The 19,235-nt window shown below is 45.7% G+C and overlaps 2 protein-coding genes across 12 annotated transcripts in view; one reads left to right on the top strand and one right to left on the bottom strand.

Annotated features, from left to right (window-relative positions):
- The first annotated feature begins 168 nt into the window (after positions 1-168).
- On the top strand, positions 169-5,954 carry LOC309537249 (uncharacterized protein). 2 transcript variants are annotated; one of them, XM_082231973.1, is made up of 3 exons: positions 169-320; positions 1,954-2,939; positions 4,521-5,954. In XM_082231973.1, the coding sequence occupies exon 2, from the start codon at positions 2,054-2,056 to the stop codon at positions 2,903-2,905; it is 852 nt and encodes a 283-aa protein (XP_082088099.1). In that variant the 5' UTR covers positions 169-320; positions 1,954-2,053; the 3' UTR covers positions 2,906-2,939; positions 4,521-5,954. The 2 variants fall into 2 exon arrangements, with proteins under 2 accessions (XP_082088099.1, XP_082088100.1); XM_082231974.1 differs by lacking the exon at positions 169-320 and adding an exon at positions 363-439.
- A 2,978-nt stretch (positions 5,955-8,932) lies between these two features.
- LOC309535954 (gilatoxin-like) overlaps positions 8,933-19,235 on the bottom strand; it is a 41,494-nt gene continuing 31,191 nt past the window's right edge. For 3 of the 10 annotated variants that reach the window (XM_082229461.1, XM_082229466.1, XM_082229465.1), the window contains 5 exons: positions 14,377-14,464; positions 13,485-13,638; positions 11,200-11,444; positions 10,702-10,838; positions 8,933-9,533 (listed from right to left, as the gene is read on the bottom strand). In XM_082229461.1, the coding sequence (XP_082085587.1) occupies positions 9,339-9,533; positions 10,702-10,838; positions 11,200-11,444; positions 13,485-13,638; positions 14,377-14,464 (819 nt within the window). In that variant the 3' untranslated portion in view covers positions 8,933-9,338. The other 7 variants (XM_082229467.1, XM_082229470.1, XM_082229464.1 and 4 more) reach the window with 7 other exon arrangements.

Below are 19,235 nucleotides of genomic sequence, written 5' to 3'. Positions count from 1 at the left end.
TCCCATGGGGAGCCGCAACAACCACCTAAGTACGTATTGCCCAGTTGTGGGTTCTGGAGCTTTCCCCGCCTTCCTGGCCACGTCATGGATCACGTCACGCTTTTTTTAAATGGCCAAAGCCTGTTGTTTTTACCAGTCCAAGTAAAGCCTGAATGTTCTTCGCAGGTGTATAGCTCTATGGCCCTTTCCCGCGTTCGGCTTCTTGGCGTAGAAAGCGTCAGTCGCGATTGGCTCTTTCTTGCTTTCTCTCTCCCGGAAGTACCTGGGAAACTTCCGGAGGCGGGACCAGAGTGTTGGAAGGAGGCCTCGGCTGGGTGAAGGTACGCGCAGCTGCCCAGATCAAAACAAAAGGGATGCGGGGGGAGGGGGGCAGTTGGCACCGGCTTCTTCCTTTCATTCCCTTTGAAACTTTCCTCTTCTGGTTGCTAAAGGAACAGGGGTGGGTAAATCCGAATTAGGCTGTTCTCACTGAGGCGGAGTGAATCCGAATCGAGCAGTCCTCACCGGAGCGACGCTTCAATAAGTTTGGGCGCCTGCGGCCCGTCGTGCAAAACCTACGTGGGCTCCCAATCGAGAAAGGGAACGGAAACCGCGTCGGGTTTTTCACTTTTGTTTTCTCCGATTTTTTCATACGCGAGGACGGAATCGGTTTCCGGTCTAGGTTTGGAGCACTTCAGAATGCCGCTCTTCCTAACACGCGTGTGCTTGTGTGTGTGTGTGTGTGAGAGATTTTAATGCTGCAACCCTAAGCTTCGTGGCTGAGGAGCAAACTTCATTGACCTCAGTGGAACATCTGGCTTCAGTTGTGCGTAATAGGCGCAGGGAGGAAAGGCGCAGGCAGTTCTTTGTAACCCCCGTGAGGAAAAGCAGGACAGGCAATGGCGCTCATTCTCTATACAGTATGCAGGACCTTAAGTCACATTAAAGGCTGAAATCGCAGGTGCATTTACTTGGGAATAAGCCCTACTGGAAGACTATTAAGGAAACTTACCTAGGCTGTAATGTTTTGTGCAAATGGCTTCTGAAGATGGGGTATTTTATCCATTCTATTGAGTTTGTAAGATTTCCATCTTCCGATGGGATGGGCAGAATAAATTAGGGGGAATCCATGATCTTACTGTTGGACTGATTTTGCTGTATAATGGGATCTCACACACACTGATTAGGTCACATTATTGAAACGGGGAGCAAATTCAGATCTACTTTGTTAAGGGCCTGCTTTCCCCATTTGAGAGCATGCTGGAGCAGCATCTAGCCCATAGCACAGAACCATTAGCCCTTCAGAGGCTTGAGCAGAGATCTTTCCATCACCTGCTGCCTAATCCTTTCCATCTATAGGGGTGCTTGAGTTGAACTTGGGAGCATCTTCATGCACACTGAGTTCTGGTACCTCCCATCTCTCCAATTTAGCCATTTCAGGGAAGCCCTCCCTTTCCACTCATGTGTGAGTAATCAGATCTTACTTTGTTTTATTTTCTCACATGAATCAAACTGGCCAGAACTGGCCATGTGTTGGAACGAATATACAGACTAAATGAGCATATAAGGAACCTCAGGACCAGGGCCTTATGCAGCCCTCCAGGAATCAGTCTGCTCCTCCTAGCCATACATTCCACTGGCCTTCACACCCTCCTTGAATGTTTTTGTCTGCATGGAATGTGTGTAGAAATTAGCCTACTATAGAAAGGTGGCATTTACACTGGTTGCTTGGTCCACTTTTGCCTCTGGTGCCCACTCACCACTGATATGGGACATATGGCCTTGAAGCTGAAAAAAGGTTCTCCCTCCCTGCATGAAGTCATACTCTTAAGTAATGCCATTGGAATCAATGAATTTGACTAACTTTAAGTCCCTTGATTTCAGAATATGTCTTAGTCAGATGCTGAAGCACAGCCTGAATATCAATTGTGTCTGTATTGCTCTCTCTCTTCTTCCACCCCTTGCCCTTTGCAGAGTTTTCTTGAAGCAAAGAAAAAGCAGCACCTACCGGGTACTCTGTTCACCAAACATCCTAGCATAGCTGCAGGGTTGGCAAACAGCCGTGTTGTGGAAAATGGCCACCAAGGTGAATGAGCAGAGCCTAGATGCATCCTGCAGTGACCCTGCAAAGGAGAGGGATCCAGGTAACACCAACATGGCTGAGCATCAGGACTTGGATAGAGGCGAGGCCAAAGCAGCTGGTGAGTGTTCAGGAGGAGGAGCTGAACATTCGGAGATGACGCAGCAGCCTACGGATCAGTGTCAAGCCCCAAGGCTGCAGGTAAAACAAGAAGAGAAACCAAAAACTGAAAAATCCTTGGTGCCCCCTGCTGCAGAGGCTTCTGTGTCAGTTCCAGTACTGCCCTTGGGAGAAGGGAAAGGGGCAAAGCGGATGATGGAGGATGATGATGGTGATGATGACATCTTTAAAGAAATGCCGGATGTCTGCCAGGAGGCCAGAGAGCCAGGAAGGGCCATGCTCCTGCCAGATCTCTTTGGGGAGGCTCAGCAGGCTCATAGCAGTCTGGCTGCTGGCCGGGCTGGAGGATGTGCCAAGTTGGAGCAAGCCATCCCATGCCTGCCGAATGTGGGCTCCGAGAACCAGCGCAAACGCTTCCGGGGTTTTGCCTACAAAGAGACTGAAGGGCCCCAAGTGGCCTATGAGCGACTCCAGGAACTGCTGTTCCAGTGGTTGAAACCAGAGGCCCGCAGCAAGGAGGAGATTGTGGAGCAGTTGGTGCTCGAGCAGTTCCTGAACCTCCTCCCAGAGGATGTCCAGCGCTGGGTTCGGGAACGTCACCCTGAAAATGGGGATGAGGCTGTAGCCCTGGCAGAAGACTACCAGTTTCTGCACCCTGAGCCTGGGAGACGGCCCTACCCAGAAAGGGCAAGGCAACGGTCTTCAGCAAGGAGTTGGCTCCGCTGAAGTCACTGAATCAGACAAGCAGGACTGGTTATTGGTAGGTAGCAGGAAGCAACTATTATTAATTCAGTACATTGCTTAAATTTTCTTTGGGGTCTGTTGGGAGTAACATTGCAGTGCACCTGCATTGGATGGGTTCTAAGCAACCCTTTTGACCTGCATGTGTGCTAAATTCTCCCCAGCACTTCACAAGATGGTGAAGAGCCAAGCTGTTAAGAGCTCCTCCTATGAATGCTTGGTTGCCATTATGGGTTCTCTCTATTTACTGCTTCTGGCAGTGATGATCTGATGAAATGTTAAAAACTAGATTTTAGAAGGACTGTGCATGTGACTTTGAGATGTGCAGGAATTTTGACTGACAAAGCGGGAAGTAAATACCTAGGGACTACCAGAAACCCCTTATCGGTTATTACACAGCGAAAGTAGCCAAGGAAACACAGGCATCTTTTGAAGTTTCTGCTACATGCTGCAGAGGCAACCCACTTTTTAAGATGGAAAATGTGAACAACTCTGTGTGCACAGGTTTAACTGACTTGTGAGTGTATAACTTCACTGACTTTCAGCCACAAGAGTAGCCATTGAATCTTTAACTGGGCTTCCCATGTATGGTGGTCATAGGCTAAGAAAATATGGTTGTCTGTGAAGAACAAACCAAGACAGCTATCCTCCATGTGCTGATGTTTTGAGATCCACATGGTATCCTAGTTTTTTTTCTTAATGCAGATACAAATACACTGGTAATCAGCATCCTTATACCTGAGAGCTTTAAAATAACCGTGCTGGTCTGTGTCAAAGGCTGGAGGGAGGGAATTGGCAGCTGGAAAACAGATTTTGGGAGCTATCATCAGAGCCTGGTTGTTGGCTGGTCTTGTGGTATATATATGTTTTAGAATTTGGGGGGGGGTGCAAAATTACCTGATGACAGTGTGTCACAATGGATGGAGCAGCTGTCTTCCCAGATAGTGCCCTCCAGATGTTTCTGGACTACCACTCCCATCACCCAAGGCCATTGGCCATCCTGGTTGGGGCTGAGGGGAGCTGGAGTCTCCACAACATCTGGATGGCTAAAGGTTGGGGACAGGCAGGTTTAGAGTGTTAGATTAGGGCCAGGGAGGCCCAGGTTCAATTCGGCGATGAAGCTCTCTAGGTAACTTGTGCCAGGCACTATCATCATAACCTATTTTACAGGGTTGTTAGGATAAAATAGGCAGGGTGGAGTGGAGAAACTCATGGATGCTACCCTGACTTAATTGAAGAAAGGGCAATAAATAAATAAATTTTGGTCCAAAGAGGCATTAGTCTGGTTTGCACATCACATTAAATTCACACCAGCTCATTCACATTAAACCACAGTTTTTGCCTGTGTTACTCTTAGGCTAGTGTATTTATTCACGTAAATAATAGATAGATGATACCTATAATGAAGGATTAGGCTGTCCATCTCAGGTGCCAGGATTAGGAATATCTTTAAAGGACAGCATATGGTCAGCTACAGAGTATCGTGGTTTTCTGGGCCCACCATTTCACCTGGCTGCTTTGAACATCTGAATGTATTTGGCCAGCTCTACATTTCTGGAATTGTTTACCATTTCTGATGAGTCCTTGGTTTTCCTTACAGACTGAGAGAATCAAAGACCTAGTTATCTACCAAGCCGAGCGGGGGAAACCTAAATGGGCCAGAGAAACTCAGAAATCACAGTGCAGTTGCCGAGCATGAAAAGACCTTTACACAGCCTTTCCCTGCACGGAGACCATTAACTGAAGCAGAACCCTTCACATCATCTGACTTTTTGTGTGTGTATACATAACGGGGAGAAGAAGGGGAATTTCAAAATCTTGCTTGGTCCTTTTTGCAGCTTAAAGAATGCCCTCTGTCCAGTAATGCTATAGGAATAAGTTGGAGAAAGGACAAAGCATGAAGGGAACTTGAGAGCTTTTCAAAAGGGGTGGGGGGTGGGCATGACTTTGGAATGTATGTACATATAAGCATTCTGATAGGATGTAGAAGGGAAGGGTCCTGTGATGAAAATGATACCTGCCAGTCTGCCTCAGGTTGGTCTGAGGCATCTGAGTCACCTTTTCCTCACCTCTTCCCCCACTCCTCAGACAGTCTCCCATGCCCTCCTCCCATCAGTTTATGATTGGCAAGATAATGTTTTCCCCTGATTCCCCTCCTTGCTTTGTGTTCAGAGGGGTGCCTCTTAATTTGGAGAGATGGCCTGCCCTGCTCATCCTGTCAGAATTTGTGTGGGAAATCTTGAAAAGTCACCTTGTACCACTCCCAAAACATTTTGTGTGGCAGGGCAGACTTTGAACACCTTTGGGGAATTCAGGGCTTCTGCCACAGGCCTAGCTCCTCACTACACCCAACAGCCCTATAAACTGAAGTGAACTCTGTATGTTGCAGGTACAAGGCAGCTGTTGCTGTCAAACACTTCCACATCATGCAAGCCCCACTGTTGCCCATGTAGTTTGCCTTGATTGTGCGGTGAGTCCCCTTGTCATTGCCATACCTCCCTCAGAGCTGCTGGCATGGAGATTGCCATGCAGTCTGGCAGACCTACATGGGATTCTCATGTTGCATCCATGAAGAGTCTAGCCACTCAAAAGCATTTTGATAATGACTGGCCTCATAACCCACAGAATTCTCCCTCCTTGCTTGTAACTTTTTTTCAGTGGTTTATCAATGGATTTGGAGCCTACAGTACTTATCTGTGAGCCAAAGTAGTCACAATTTGACGAACCAGCTGTTTGCTGGAGATCAAGCATTCTTCAGTGCTTCAAGCTGGGCTTTGTTTCTGCAACATATTTGAGGAATGGAGTGGGAAGGGTCTTTTCTGCGGCTCCCCCCAGGTTTGTATTAGTGTGTTGAAATGGGAGCAAAGTGTTTTCTTGCTTGTAGAAACTAGGTTTTTGATACTCGTCCTGATGTGATGTAGCTTCCGCTTTCGCCTTGTATCAGGTGAACTTTAGCCCTGCTTTCATTTGTGTAAATTTCTGGTGTGTGTGTATGTCCGTGGATGAGCACATGTAATAAAGGATCTTTCCCCCACAGTGGTCTGGAGTTACAGTCCCTTCTGCTGCAGAATTCCTATTTTGAGCTCTTCCCAGTCACTTCACCATATTCAGAGAATAGGGGATTTGAGTAGACTTGAATGCTAGAGGCTACTTAATCCTGTCCAACATTGAACACCCTCCAAATAACAACTTGTGCTCGAGATGCTGATGTATGCAGCCATAGAGGAAATTATAGCCCTTGATAAACCTGGATTTGTCCAGTACTTTAGAAAAACCTGTTTCAACTAGTTGCTGCTGCTACAGTTCTCAAAAGCAAATTCCATCAGTTAATTACAGATTTTATGAGAAGGTACAACTTTTGGCTGTCCTAAATCTGCTTTTGAACAAGCACTTTTAAGTCCCATCAATTTCAATGGGAATGTTATCTGTCAGCACATTCCATTCTGTGGAACTAGAAGTGCTTAATATTGGCTTGATCTTGCACAATGTGATTCATATAACCATTCCTTTAAATCTCTCATAAAAATCTGCTAAATAATTTGGAAATTTGTCCGATCTCTGCATTTGGACACCTCTGAAGATACCATAAACCACCTTTTATATGATGGTTCCTGAGATCAAGGAGCAGGTTTTCATCTATGGATAGAGTTGGATGCCATTTTGAATCAAGATAGTGGACTGAAAGTGCAGGTTTTTTGGTTTCTTAGAAACCAAACTCCACATTATCAGCTTTCCAACTGCACACATGCACACACAAAAATCTTCCACGTTTTGTGTCCAACCACATGCTAAAAAGGTTGCGGGTTCAATCCCCGTATAGGACAGCTGCATATTCTCGCGTTGCAGGGAGTTGAACTAGATGATCCTTTGGGTCCCTTCCAACTCTTATGATTCTAAAAAACGCCACCTTCCTGCACAGACTGAAATTAGGCTTGAAAGAAGCACGGTTGTAGCCAACCTAATAGGTTGTGGGGGCAGACAGGTCTCAACAGTTTCTCTGGTATGCAAGAATGCCCATGGATCCGAAACAAGCTGGCTGCCTCTGATCTACACAAAAAGATAAAGCACATTCCAATTGAGGCAACGTTTCCAAAGCATGAAAACTTTAAAAACTCTTCCCATAAGTTGAGATCCCCAAAGGTTTTTCTAAAGAATTAGAGCAGGACTAATTGATACATGTGTTTTGCTTCTGCCAGCTGCAGCTCCCTTGCCACTGCAGCTGTTTCACCAACCAGCTATTTCCTCCCTCTGTTTCTCTTCCTGTCCCACCCCATGGAATTGGCTTCTGATTACTTATTTCTCCTTTTGGCTGCTGCCACCTGAGAGATCATTTCATCCCCCCCCCCCCAGTTTCTAATTGTAGACCAAGGAGGTGTGTTTTTTCATTAGCATCCTGGGATTTAGCCTTTTCAGGCACCTGGTGTGTTACAGTCTCACAGAGATGCTTCAGATTACAGGAACAGGAAGAGTGCTGCTTAATTAGCCACCCCTTAGAGAGCTAGCAGGCACAAATAATTTTAATTTTTAAAGGTATTTGTTTTTATGGCACTAGGAAGTTAAATTTGTCGAATCAATTTTTGCTGGTGTTAAGCATTCAAGACTTCTGAGTAACACAAAACTCTGCAGGACATTGTTAACTGACCTTAATATGGCAGTCCTTGAGTGACAGGACTTCATAGAGAAGTTGCAATGTGAGTCTATCAAATTGCAATACGCCAAAAGGCTCTATTGAGGATCGAATCAAAGCAATGGATTTCTTAATTACACTACATGTATTAATTGAGAAGAAATACCATGCTAAAACATGTTAGGCTAAGGGTGCTGAACCTTTTTTCAGACTTGAGGGCCACGCTCCCACCTAAGCAACCTTCCAGGGGCCATAGGCTAGTAATGTGGCATAAGTGGGCATAAATTCTATCTCCTTATAGAAGCCTGGTTTCTACACACACCCCTTTCTATTCTCCACGGAGGCAGGCAAGAATCATAGGCAGCCATATTCCAGTCAGGCAAGGAGGATACAAAGTTGGGGCTGTTAAGGGGTGTGGCCTGGGGAGAGTCCCATGAGCCAGATAGAGGGCTCGAGGGCCACACTTGATTTAGGAGAGCAGCAAATGGTCTTGCCCAGGTCAAGGTACATATTATCCAAGACTGATCTGGATATTTTAGCACCGAAGGTGGAAAATGGCACGTGTGCCTCTCTCCTTCCCTGTCAGGTAATGTACAATAATAATACAGTGGTACCTCGGGTTAAGTACTTAATTCGTTCCGGAGGTCCGTTCTTAACCTGAAACTGTTCTTAACCTGAAGCACCACTTTAGCTAATGGGGCTTCCTGCTGCTGCCGCGCTGCCAGAGCACAATTTCTGTTCTCATCCTGAAGCAAAGTTCTTAACCGGAGGTACTATTTCTGGGTTAGCGAAGTCTGTAACCTGAAGCGTATGTAACCCGAGGTACCACTGTAATAGCTTAAATAACAATGGGCTGCTCTTTCATGACAATCGGCTGCCTGAGGCAACTGCCTAGTGACTGAGACTAAGTCTACAGTCCCATGCAAAAGCAAGAGGGTAAGTCCCACTGAACAAAGTGGCACTTACTTCTAACTATACATGCACAGAACAGAGCTGTGTATGATGTAAGCCAGTGAGAGCCAGCATGGTGTCTTAGAAAAGTTTTGGACTACAATCCCTATCAGCTCCAGCTAGTACGGTGAATGGTCAGGGGTGATGGGAGTTGTAGTCCAAAATGTCTGGAGGGTACCATGAGTTAAGTCCTCCCTTCATGACACAACTAGCTCTTCGAGGCTTAAGAACAATTAATTGGTTCATCCTGGTCCCTGGTTCTGATACATCAAAGATGACTAATCAAACGTTCTTCCTTATCAAGTTTCTGTTCTTGAGGATAAGATTAAGCCTCGGGGATAAGCACATTTAGAGGGGGAAGGCGCTATTCTACATCTCCTTGTCAGGGCTGTCTGCCACCCGCACCGGATCAGAAAATGAGATGGACACTTAAATTCTGCTGATTACTTTATTTTTCAGGTGTTAGCTTTCAGAGCAAGAAGTTTGCACAGAAACGATGGTTGTTACGTAATCAGAAGATTCAATATTTTAGCACTGAGGGAGGGAATAATTCATGCATCACAACAATAGGACCACCAACCCATGCTCATTGTCCTGGGAACAGATCTCATTTGGTTTAGTGTGACTTACTGTTAAGTAAATGTGTACCAGATCAGGATTTCAAGGTGGGGCATGGTGTTGCACAGCACCATCCTCTCCATGTTTACTTAAAGTAAGTACCACCGTGTTCAATGAGTCTTACTCCCAGGGTAAAATATGCCTAGGCCTGCAGTCTTAAGGCATGGAGGAAAGGAGGCAGTTGCAGCTAAGTTATTCCCCCTCATGTTGCTCAAGAGGTTTCTAATGGAATATTCCATCCTTACAGGCACCAGACTTAAATGTATTCTCCGCTATAGTAGTACAGATCCACTCAAGAAATTTGCAGATCTTGATGTAGATGCCAGGTTCACCAGGCTCAGCGCAAGGGAAGCCCCCCAAAGAGACCACACCTTGGAGGCCTCCATCACCACAGATAAGGGGTCCCCCAGAATCACCCTGTTGAGAGAACAAATGATGAGCTATCACAAGAAATGTAGGAAGAGCCCTGCCGGATCAGTGCAAAGGCCTGTCTAGCCCATCATCCCATTTCCCACAGTGGCAGGGCCAGCCCATCCACGAGGCAAGGTGAAGCAACTACCTCAGGCGGCAGGATCCGTGGCGCAGTAGATCTTGATGTAGATCTTTATCTCCCCCCCCCCCGCCGCCCCTTGTTCCTGATGTAGAGCTTCACTCACCCCTTCTTCCCTGGCAGGGAGGGAGGCGCCATTTTGTGGTTCGCCTCAGGTGCCAAAATGTCCTGGGCCAGCCCTGCACAGTGGAAAACCAGATGCTTCTGGGAAGTCCACAGATAGGGCACAGATACATTAGCCCTCTCCTACTCATGTTCCCAAGCAACTGGTCTTCAGAGGCAAAGCTCACTTCCAGGTGGCCTGCTTATTGAGCACCCATCTTGATTTTTTTGTTGTGTCAAACAAGGATCATCATGCACGTTCCAGTGTATTTTCCCTTCACTTTTCTTATTGCAAAAAGTCTGATCTTCTGGGGAAGCAGCTGTGTTTTGCAAGAGTGCCAATACAGCTTTAATTGTACGGCCTGAATTTGTTAGTATGTGATTGAATCTCATGCCAAAAACGTGGCAGTCTGGAAGCAACCATAGTGCCATTGCTAGCTGTACCCTCTGTAAACCAGCTCCACCTAGTTTGCTCTATTGCCCATTCACATTCCCACTTGTTTCTCCTGCCAAGACTTCCAGACAGCTCCACAGATGTGTGTGACAAAAGGACCTTATGGCCAGGGCTTTTCTTCAGGGGGAACTCGCAGGAACTCAGTTCCAGCACCTCTCAGGTGGGCACCATTGCCATTCTAAGAGAAAGAGGGAGGTGTTCATGAGTTCTTGGACCCCTTCTTCTAGAAAAACGGCACTACCTATGGCCACAGTCAACGTGGCCATGAGTTTCACCCTGGGAATTCCTAAGGAAGACTGGTTCCATGGCATGAGAAGCAACATCTCCATGTAATAATACCATACATGGAGAAGGCAAGTACAGGAATGCACATTGAGGGTGAGGAAACAGATTTTAAGCCTCAGGCTCCCCCGTTCCCACCCCATCTACCAGGCCTGATCCTTACTTCGCAATCCTGCTCACAATTGGCATATCCTTACCCGGCATGAATCTTTGCCTCCGTCAAAGTATCCTGCACAAAACATGTTGTCAGTCACGTCCCATGGGTAAGCCGCCTCACACACAAGGTTGTCAAATATTGTAATGTTAACACAATAAGGAACGTCAGGATATGTCTCTGAAAACAAAATGGAAGCCAGGATTGTCTAGTTAGATGCTTGTGAGAGATCACATTTGCAGGTGACAAGGATAGTCTCATTTTTCCAAATCTGGCTATGTGCAGTGCCACCTCCAGGATTTTGGAGACTTTGGAGCATACGAGCTCAGTGGGCCCACTTAAATTGTGAGGACGAAGAATCCAAACCAAGAATCCTTTCAGGCATCAACCTTCCCAGGTGCTCTGTGTAAAGTGAGGATAGCAGTCTTGTTGAAGAAGCTGTGCCTTTGCCAGTTTTGATGTCTTGACAAATACCTGACCTTGCTCCTCTCTGGAGTCTACTTCCTAGCTGCAATGTTGCTACTCTGCCAACAGTACTTACCTTCAGGAGTGGTGGTTGTGCCCCAGCCCATCACAGTGCAATCTGTTCCCACCGGGGAGCAGCTGGAGGGCAAGTTGATGGTAGACACACGGCTAGTCATGACAGCAGAGCTGTTCAGTTTGATCAGCATGATGTCGTCGGTAAAACACGAGCAATTGTCACCGGGGCATTTCTTCAACGTGCTGACTCTTAACTGCTCATAGTCATCTTTGTTGTGTGCTCCGAGCCTTACCTGGATGTTTCCACTAGAAGACAAAAAGCAAAGACCACAGGACTTTCTCAAAGCAAGGCCTGAATGGACAGGTTGGTCTCACTGTTGTTTGGAGTGGATATTTGTCATGGACTCTGGCCTGAAGCTGGTGAGATCTTCAAATAAAGGACTGCCCACTGTAAAGCAGGGCACACAGCCACCCTAGTTCTCTACCCCTCTAGGGCAGGAGTGGCCAACTCCCAAGAGACTGCGATCTACTCACAGATTTAAAAACTTGCAGTGATCTACCCCCTTTTTTGGGGTTCAGGTCAAAGTTGTTGAGTTTTTTTAGGAAGGAGGAAGGCCCATTTTGGGGAGGGAGTGGGTCAAAGTTTTTTCAGGGAGGAGGTAAAGTGTTGAGGTTTTTTTAGGGGAGCCACAGTTGTTCAGCTTCTTTTGGGGGAGTCAATGATCTACCAGTGATCTACTGCAGACGTCCAGTGATCTACTGGTAGATCACGATCTACCTGTTGGACATGCCTGCTCTAAGGTTTTGGTTTCTTCTAAAGATTTTGTGTGCTTCTAGCCTATCACTATCTCCCTCTTGTGCATGGGTGTTGCCAAGCAATGATGCTGTCCCTATACCTAAAGAGTGGCACTGGGTAGTGGTGACTGATGCCCATTGAGACTGGTAGGGCGGAACTCAGGGAGGCCACCACCAGGTGGAGCCAGAGTCCATGGCTGTCAGAGCCAACTAATATATATATTTTTAATCAGATCTGTCTGCACCACTCACACATGTTTCTCTGAATGTGGGGTAAAACAGTAGGACTTAAATATTTTCTAAGTGAACAAAACGAGTTATGGAATAGATTTATAAACTGAATATTCAGAATTGTTCTGTCCGTAGCTAATCATTTGTGCGTACACTTTCTGTGTTGATTTTGTACAGTCAGTAAGGAAACAGATAGATAGATAGATAGATAGATAGATAGATAGATAGATAGATAGATAGATAGATAGATGATAGATAGATGATAGATAGATAGATAGATAGATAGATGATAGATAGATAGATAGATAGATAGATAGATAGATGATAGATAGATAGATAGATAGATAGATAGATAGATAGATAGATAGATAGATGATAGATAGAGTAAATAAAGTAAACAAATTCTAGTTCTGCCCCGAGGGAGGCTAGTGTGAGATCTGTGGGAGCTTGCACAGCACTGCAAGATGTTGCAAGAGCCTTCTAGGACCAGCGTGCAGAGCAAGCCTTACCTGTCAGCGAGGCAGAGAGAGAGCTTCAAAGCTCTTCCCATGCTGGATAACTGCAAACTGGCCTGGTGCAAAAAGAACTTTTAAGCTCTCTCACTGGCCCGCCTTCCGCCATGTAAGGTTGAAACTGCACAAGCTGAATGCCTGTAAGATGTGACCGTAATACACATGGTGAACTGTTATGGTTGTCAGGGACTGGACTGAGGAGGAATGGTGGAGACCACCCCCCTTCCTCCTGCACTTCCCAGAGAAGAGGGACACCGTGTGGATTTAGAACAGTGGTCTGCAGAAGGTCATAGTTCAGAGGCTGCAGCAAGGAGAAGCTGGGAAATACTGGGAGAGCAGGAGGAGGAGGAAGCAGAAGAAGCACCAGGGGAGAGACAGCTGACAGATCCAGTGTCTTTGGAAAGCATGCCAGACCACCCCCTTCCAGGTCTGGTGTGCACTGAAAGTAGAACAGAAAGCTCAGGTGAGCTGGATAGGGATGGCGTATAATAGGAGAGATGGAGGGGGTGGGACTTTACTCGGAGCAACGCCATTATCTAAGAGGCGCCATCATGCGTCTCTCTCTGTGAATATTGAATAAATTACCTTTGGTAAGAACTTCTTGTTTTCCCATTTCTTGCTGCCAGCCATGAGGAAGGGGGATCGGATTGTCTGAAGCCTGACAATGGTGCTATGCTTTTACATAGCACCATTGTCAGGCTTATGAGATCCCTTCAAAACGCACACTCTGATCACTAAAGATCCTAAGAAGCACCTTGAAGCATAGCCAGAGACCTGGCAATGGATTTTTACCATACATTTTCCTCACCAAATGTAGCAGTGAGCAGCCGTGAGCACCCATTCGGGGGTGATCAACATTCCAGAGCATAGAAGCTTGTCAGAGTCGTAGAGCAGAGCGAGCCAAGAATGATTATTTGTAGGGCACTCCTCGCCTCCAATGATCCGGTTACGGTGCGCTGACACTGCAACACAGACCAAGAAACCCACTGGGATGGTGACCAACATTCTTCATTAGAATACCCATCAATCAATATAAGTTGTTCTAGCCATAGGCCAGGACGAATCCACAACAACAGTACCAATAAAACCATACAGATACATACATCCACAATATGAGCCAACGTCCATGGTGTAATAGAGAGGTTACCAGAGACATCAACAAACTCAAATCCAGCTTGTTTTCAAATTAAACCTTTGAATCACCACAATTTATAGAGATTTTATCTAACTCCTGTCTCCTGATTTATTTATATTTTTGCAGCCAGTGCACAGAGAGCATCGTGTCAGAAAGCTATTATTGTCAGTCAAAATAAACCAGACCATTTATGCCAGGGTGTACCTGTTCGCATGTGTGAACAAAGGCTTTCAGAAAGCAATCTCTTGGGTCTCTGTATAAGGGGCAGGCTAACATAAAATGAGTAATAAAAACAATACAAGAAAAAACAGCATAAAAATACCTTCCCCCTGTGGTTGACCACAAATACAAAGCCTCTCTGTGTATAGGACCTTGTGGCAGTGGGCCTCACCTGGAAAGGCAGCCCAATAAAGACACAAATTTGGAGAGCGTTGGCATAGGCAATACAGAGCTAGATGGACTAATGGTCTGGTTCAGGAGAAAGCAGTTTCCTGTGTTCCTATGATGCATCTAGATCACCACCGCCCTTCCGAGGTCCACATCACATTGCCACCAGTTCTCTTACCAAAAGACAGCAGGAGGAACAGAAAGATGTGCAGCGATTTGGCGAGTTCCATAGCAGCAGATTTGCGTGGCAAAGTGTCTGTGCCTACCTTGGAAAGTAGAGAACAAGTTCTGTGATTAAGAAAATGTGATACAAGTTCTTTTCTTTTGGCTCAGTGCCTCGACTCCTTTGTTTTATCTACACCCCGAGGTCACAGCCCAGGTGTCCAGCGGGTGCCACGTTCTCAGCAGTCCACACCTGGCTCAACTAGGCAGCTTTAGAGAGAGAGAGAGAGAGAGAGAGAGAATAAGCATAAGCCCTGGACTTAATCTGAACAGAAGCAGAGCCAGCACTTTCCTCCTAGAATGGCAAAACAGGATGTCGTCTCATGGCAACCTCAAAGATGGGGCACTGATTTCATGAAGTTAACAAAGTACATCTTAACTGATTTAATATTGTATTTGCAACCCACCCTGGGACCTTGTGGTGACATCACCACCAACAAAAGGTCAGTGTTTCCAGTGAACTCCGGTTCCGCTTCCAACGTTGGAGGAACACGGAGCAGGGCCAAAGCAAGGAAGGGAACTTTTTGTGGGCACAGGTGCTCCATGCTGTTGCTTCATTCCTTGTCCCCACAGTACAGGGGCACATCAGCATAAACATATTTGTGAAAGGAGCTAGGCCACAGGGAGCAGCAGGGAGCATCTGCGTTGGGCAGGGAGGTGGAATCACTGCAATGACTATGATCAACGCAAGGAGGTCCACCCAGAGGGGACTCTGGTAAGCAATAACAAGAATGAGAGTTGTTGAAAGGGCCAGGAATCTGGGTGTAAACATGCCCTTATTATGCCAGACAAGGCTCCTGTCTATAGAACAAAGCCAAGATCTTCCACCTTGCTCACTGTAGACCCACTCTAGGGCTCAGAATAGAGCAGCTGCGGTGCTGGACCACATTGAACTTGCTCTCTCAGATCCTCTGACTGTGCCCTTATGTTGTCCTTGATCCTTATCACACTGCTTTTTCCCACTGCTGTGGCTATGAGAGAGGAAACCCTGTGTACTCCTAAGAAAAGCTACACGGAAGGCTACTCTAGAGATGGGGCCCATATTATTGGTGGCCTTTTATCCCAGAATATTTTAAGTGGTGAACAGGAACAATTCCGAAGTGCTCCACAGCCTTTCTCCTCTGCAACAGTCAGTCAGTAAGTATTTAACACTGTTTAGGAAACCAGAATGTATCATCTGAATTTAGTATCATCTGTAGCCAGACTCAAATCTATGATGTTATCGCAGATGAGGTCAGAAGTGGCGTAGGAACAAGCTTTTGCTTTGTCGAGCAATCAATACATACAAGTGAATGAATGAAGTCAAGGCCTAAGTGCATAGGATATATTTCTATCATGTAGGTGTGAAAGAATTGAAAAACTTTACAAAAGCAAGTCTATGGCTAGCAATCAATAGAATGAACAATTTTATGTGACTTCACAACACTGCAATGTAGACACAGTGTGAAATATCACATAAATATATTCTAAAATGTCTAACTATATTGACTGAAGTAGATAGGTAGCCGTGTTGGTCTGCCATAGTCAAAATAAAAAAATTCCTTCCAGTAGCACCTTAAAGACCAACTAAGTTAGTTCTTGGTATGAGCTTTCGTGTGCTGAAGAAGTGTGCATGCACACGAAAGCTCATACCAAGAACTAACTTAGTTGGTCTTTAAGGTGCTACTGGAAGGAATTTTTTTATATTGACTGAGTATGTCTTTCAAGTGCTAACTGAACCACAGCAATAAAATAAAAAGTTATTGTTGCTCAAAACTTTGAAATCCAGAAGGTGAAGATTGTTCACAACAGACATATTTCAAAAGCATGCCATACGTGTTTCAACCTATAAAGTCTTCTTCAGTGGCATATAATTGAAGGACATTTCTTTATGTGTGGGGTCAGAGAGTCAATACACAAATCCCTAATATTTCAAATTTACTAAAATACAGGGTGAGTCTTTTAAAGAGCCCCTGTGGAACATGTGTACTCTGTATCCACAGGGCCTCTTTTAAAGGACTCACCCTGTATATCATGCTGCTAGAGATTCAGTGTCTGTTTGTTTTTAATGGTCTAAAGTTTTCCGCAAGCAGCAATGCCCAGCTTCTGTAGAGAATATTTCTTCCAGGTTATTTACCGTACTTTTTTTACAATTTACTTTTTAAAACATGAATTGCTGTCTTGTGTAGTTTGCCCTCAGTGTATAATCTCTCTCTCTCTCTCTCTCTCTCTCTCTCTCCCAAAAGGATAACTCTTTTACTGCTGTTTCTCTCTCACACCTATGCACATCCGCTCGTCCCTGCCCTCTTCCCTTACCTAGAGGGATGCAATCCTCCTTCAAGTACTGGTCAGCATTTCTTTTGAAAAGGGCAGACAGATCCCCAGTTATCAAGAGATCATCCCCATACCATTAGCTCCCATTCACAAAACATCTGCCTGCCAGCCTGTGCTATTAACCTGCTGTGGGAGCGGGTGGCGCTGTGGTCTAAACCACTGAGCCTCTTGAGCTTGCTGATCAGAAGGTCGGTAGTTCAAATCTGTGCAATGGGATGAGCTCCCATTCCTCTGTCCCAGCTCCTGCCAACCTAGCAGTTTGAAAGCATACCAGTGCAAGTTAATAAATAGATACTGCTGTGACAGGAAAGTAAACGGCATTTCTGTGCGCTCTGGTTTCTGTGGTTTAGTCATGCTGGCCGCATGACCCGGAAAGCTGTCTGTGGACAAACGCTGCCTCCCTTGGCCTGAAAGCAAGATGAGCGCCACAACCCATAGTCACCTTTGACTGGATTTAACTATCCAGGGGTCATTTACCTTTTTTGCCTTTTAAAATATTAACCTGCAATCTGGCTAACAAAGGAGCAGTTACTCAGAGGTCTTAACACTTGTAAAGATGCTGTTCTTGTCTCTTTCTTGCAGTATCTACCCATCTATCTATGCATACATATTTGCATACCTACTGCATGCAATTAGGGGGGTTAGGGGTGCATTATCCCTGAGGCATAGCAAAATCATCCCCATGCCCTTCTGAGTACTGTCTGTCTGTCTAGCACATTTTTAACTGAATATTCCCAGGGCAGTTCACAATAGGTTCACTGTCCCAATGCAGCAAACTCAAGAAGAACTACCAGCACGTCCTGGCCTTTGTGTTTGCAGTGGAAGAGCTCAACAAGGACTCTCATCTCTTTCCCAATGTCTCCTTGGGATTCCAGCTCTATGAGGATGGTCACGACATGAGAAAGAACCATGAGGCCACCGTTAGCATTTTATCTGAGAGGAACTGGACTCCTTCCGTGCTCCCCCTGCCTCCCAGCACATATGATCTTTATTACTCCTACGGGAGGCCATCTTATGACAGCCTGGTCAGCAAAAGTCCAAAGGATAAAACCGTCCCCAACTATCATTGCCATGGGCAGAGCAAGCTGGCAGCCGTCATTGGGGCTCTGACATCCGAGTCGACCACTGAGATGAGCAACATGTTGCAGAGCTCTAAGGTACCCCAAGTGAGTTTGGCCCTGTGCTCTGTTGCTGTACCTGACACCCTCTCTGACTTCAAAATACTGGAGCAAGCAAATAGGACATGTGTGACCAAATGACATAATGTAAATTAAGCAAATTGGCTGGAGTTTGTTTTGCATAACTAAAGATGCAATCCTATACTATAGAGAAGTGGTATATAAATGGGAAGGAAGGAAGGAAGGAAGGAAGGAAGGAAGGAAGGAAGGAAGGAAGGAAGGAAGGATGACAGACAGACTTGGGCTATGTCCACCTGAGGGTCTATAGGATTTAGCAGAAACCTCACCACACTGACAGAATGCAAGACATGCAGCCAGTGTTAGATTCACTAGTAGAACAACAGTGTTAAACTGTTGGAGAACCAAGATTAGATTTGGGTATGGCCTCCCTTTACCCCAGCTAATGTTTGACACTACTCCAGTTTGACACTAGCTCTAGTGAGCCAGTGTGGTATAGTGGTTAAGAGCAGTAGACCCGTAATCTGGTGAACGGGGTTTGATTCCCCGCTCCTCCACATGCAGCTGCTGGGTGACCTTGGGCTAGTCACACTTCTTTGAAGTCTCTCAGCCCCGCTCACCTCACAGAGTGTTTCTTATGGGGGAGGAAGGGAAAGGAGAATGTTAGCCGCTTTGAGACTCCTTTGGGTAGTGATAAAGCGGGATATCAAATCCAAACTCTTCTTCTTTCTGAAATCTCAACAGAAGGTACTCATGGGTGTTTGTGTTTTTCCCTTCAAACGTCAATCAAGTAATATTTATTTATCTACTTAAACTATTTTCAGCCTGCTTCTTGTCAACAGGCAATCCCAGGGCAGGCTACAATAAAACAGATGTCATGGGTTGTATCCTGCACAGTGAAAGGGAGGGAAGGAAAGGAAACCAGCCAGCTAGAAAGCACAGGTCAAATGGGAAACCACTGGGACCTGTACTTTCTGGACGTGGGATAAGCAGAAGTGAGAACGAGCCCTAGAGCCCTATTTTCCAACTCTAATTATATAGTATGGGCTGTGTCCAGTATTAGTCATATTCAATGTAGACCCATTGGAATTAATGAGCATAGCTTAGGCCCATTAATTTCAATGGGTCTACTTTCAATGGGTCTTCTTTGTCAGATGCAGTCCATAATTTTCACTCCTCCTCTCTGCTGGTTTTTAATTTTTGTTAAAAGGAATAAAATACTAGATAGGTAAAATGGTAGGTAAAACAGAAAGAGAATTCCCTGGAAGCTTAGATCCAGGTTTGAGGCAAGTACTCTTTGGTGAAAGAGCCCCAGCAGAGATTTAAAATCACAAAACATGCAGCGAAGGAAAGAATGGAAATATAA

This window comes from Podarcis vaucheri (assembly GCF_965113315.1).
Source record: "Podarcis vaucheri genome assembly, chromosome: 7".
Taxonomy (NCBI): domain Eukaryota; kingdom Metazoa; phylum Chordata; class Lepidosauria; order Squamata; family Lacertidae; genus Podarcis; species Podarcis vaucheri.
The sequence above is the reverse complement of the archived record's forward strand: the minus strand, read 5'-3'. Positions and strand labels throughout refer to the sequence as shown.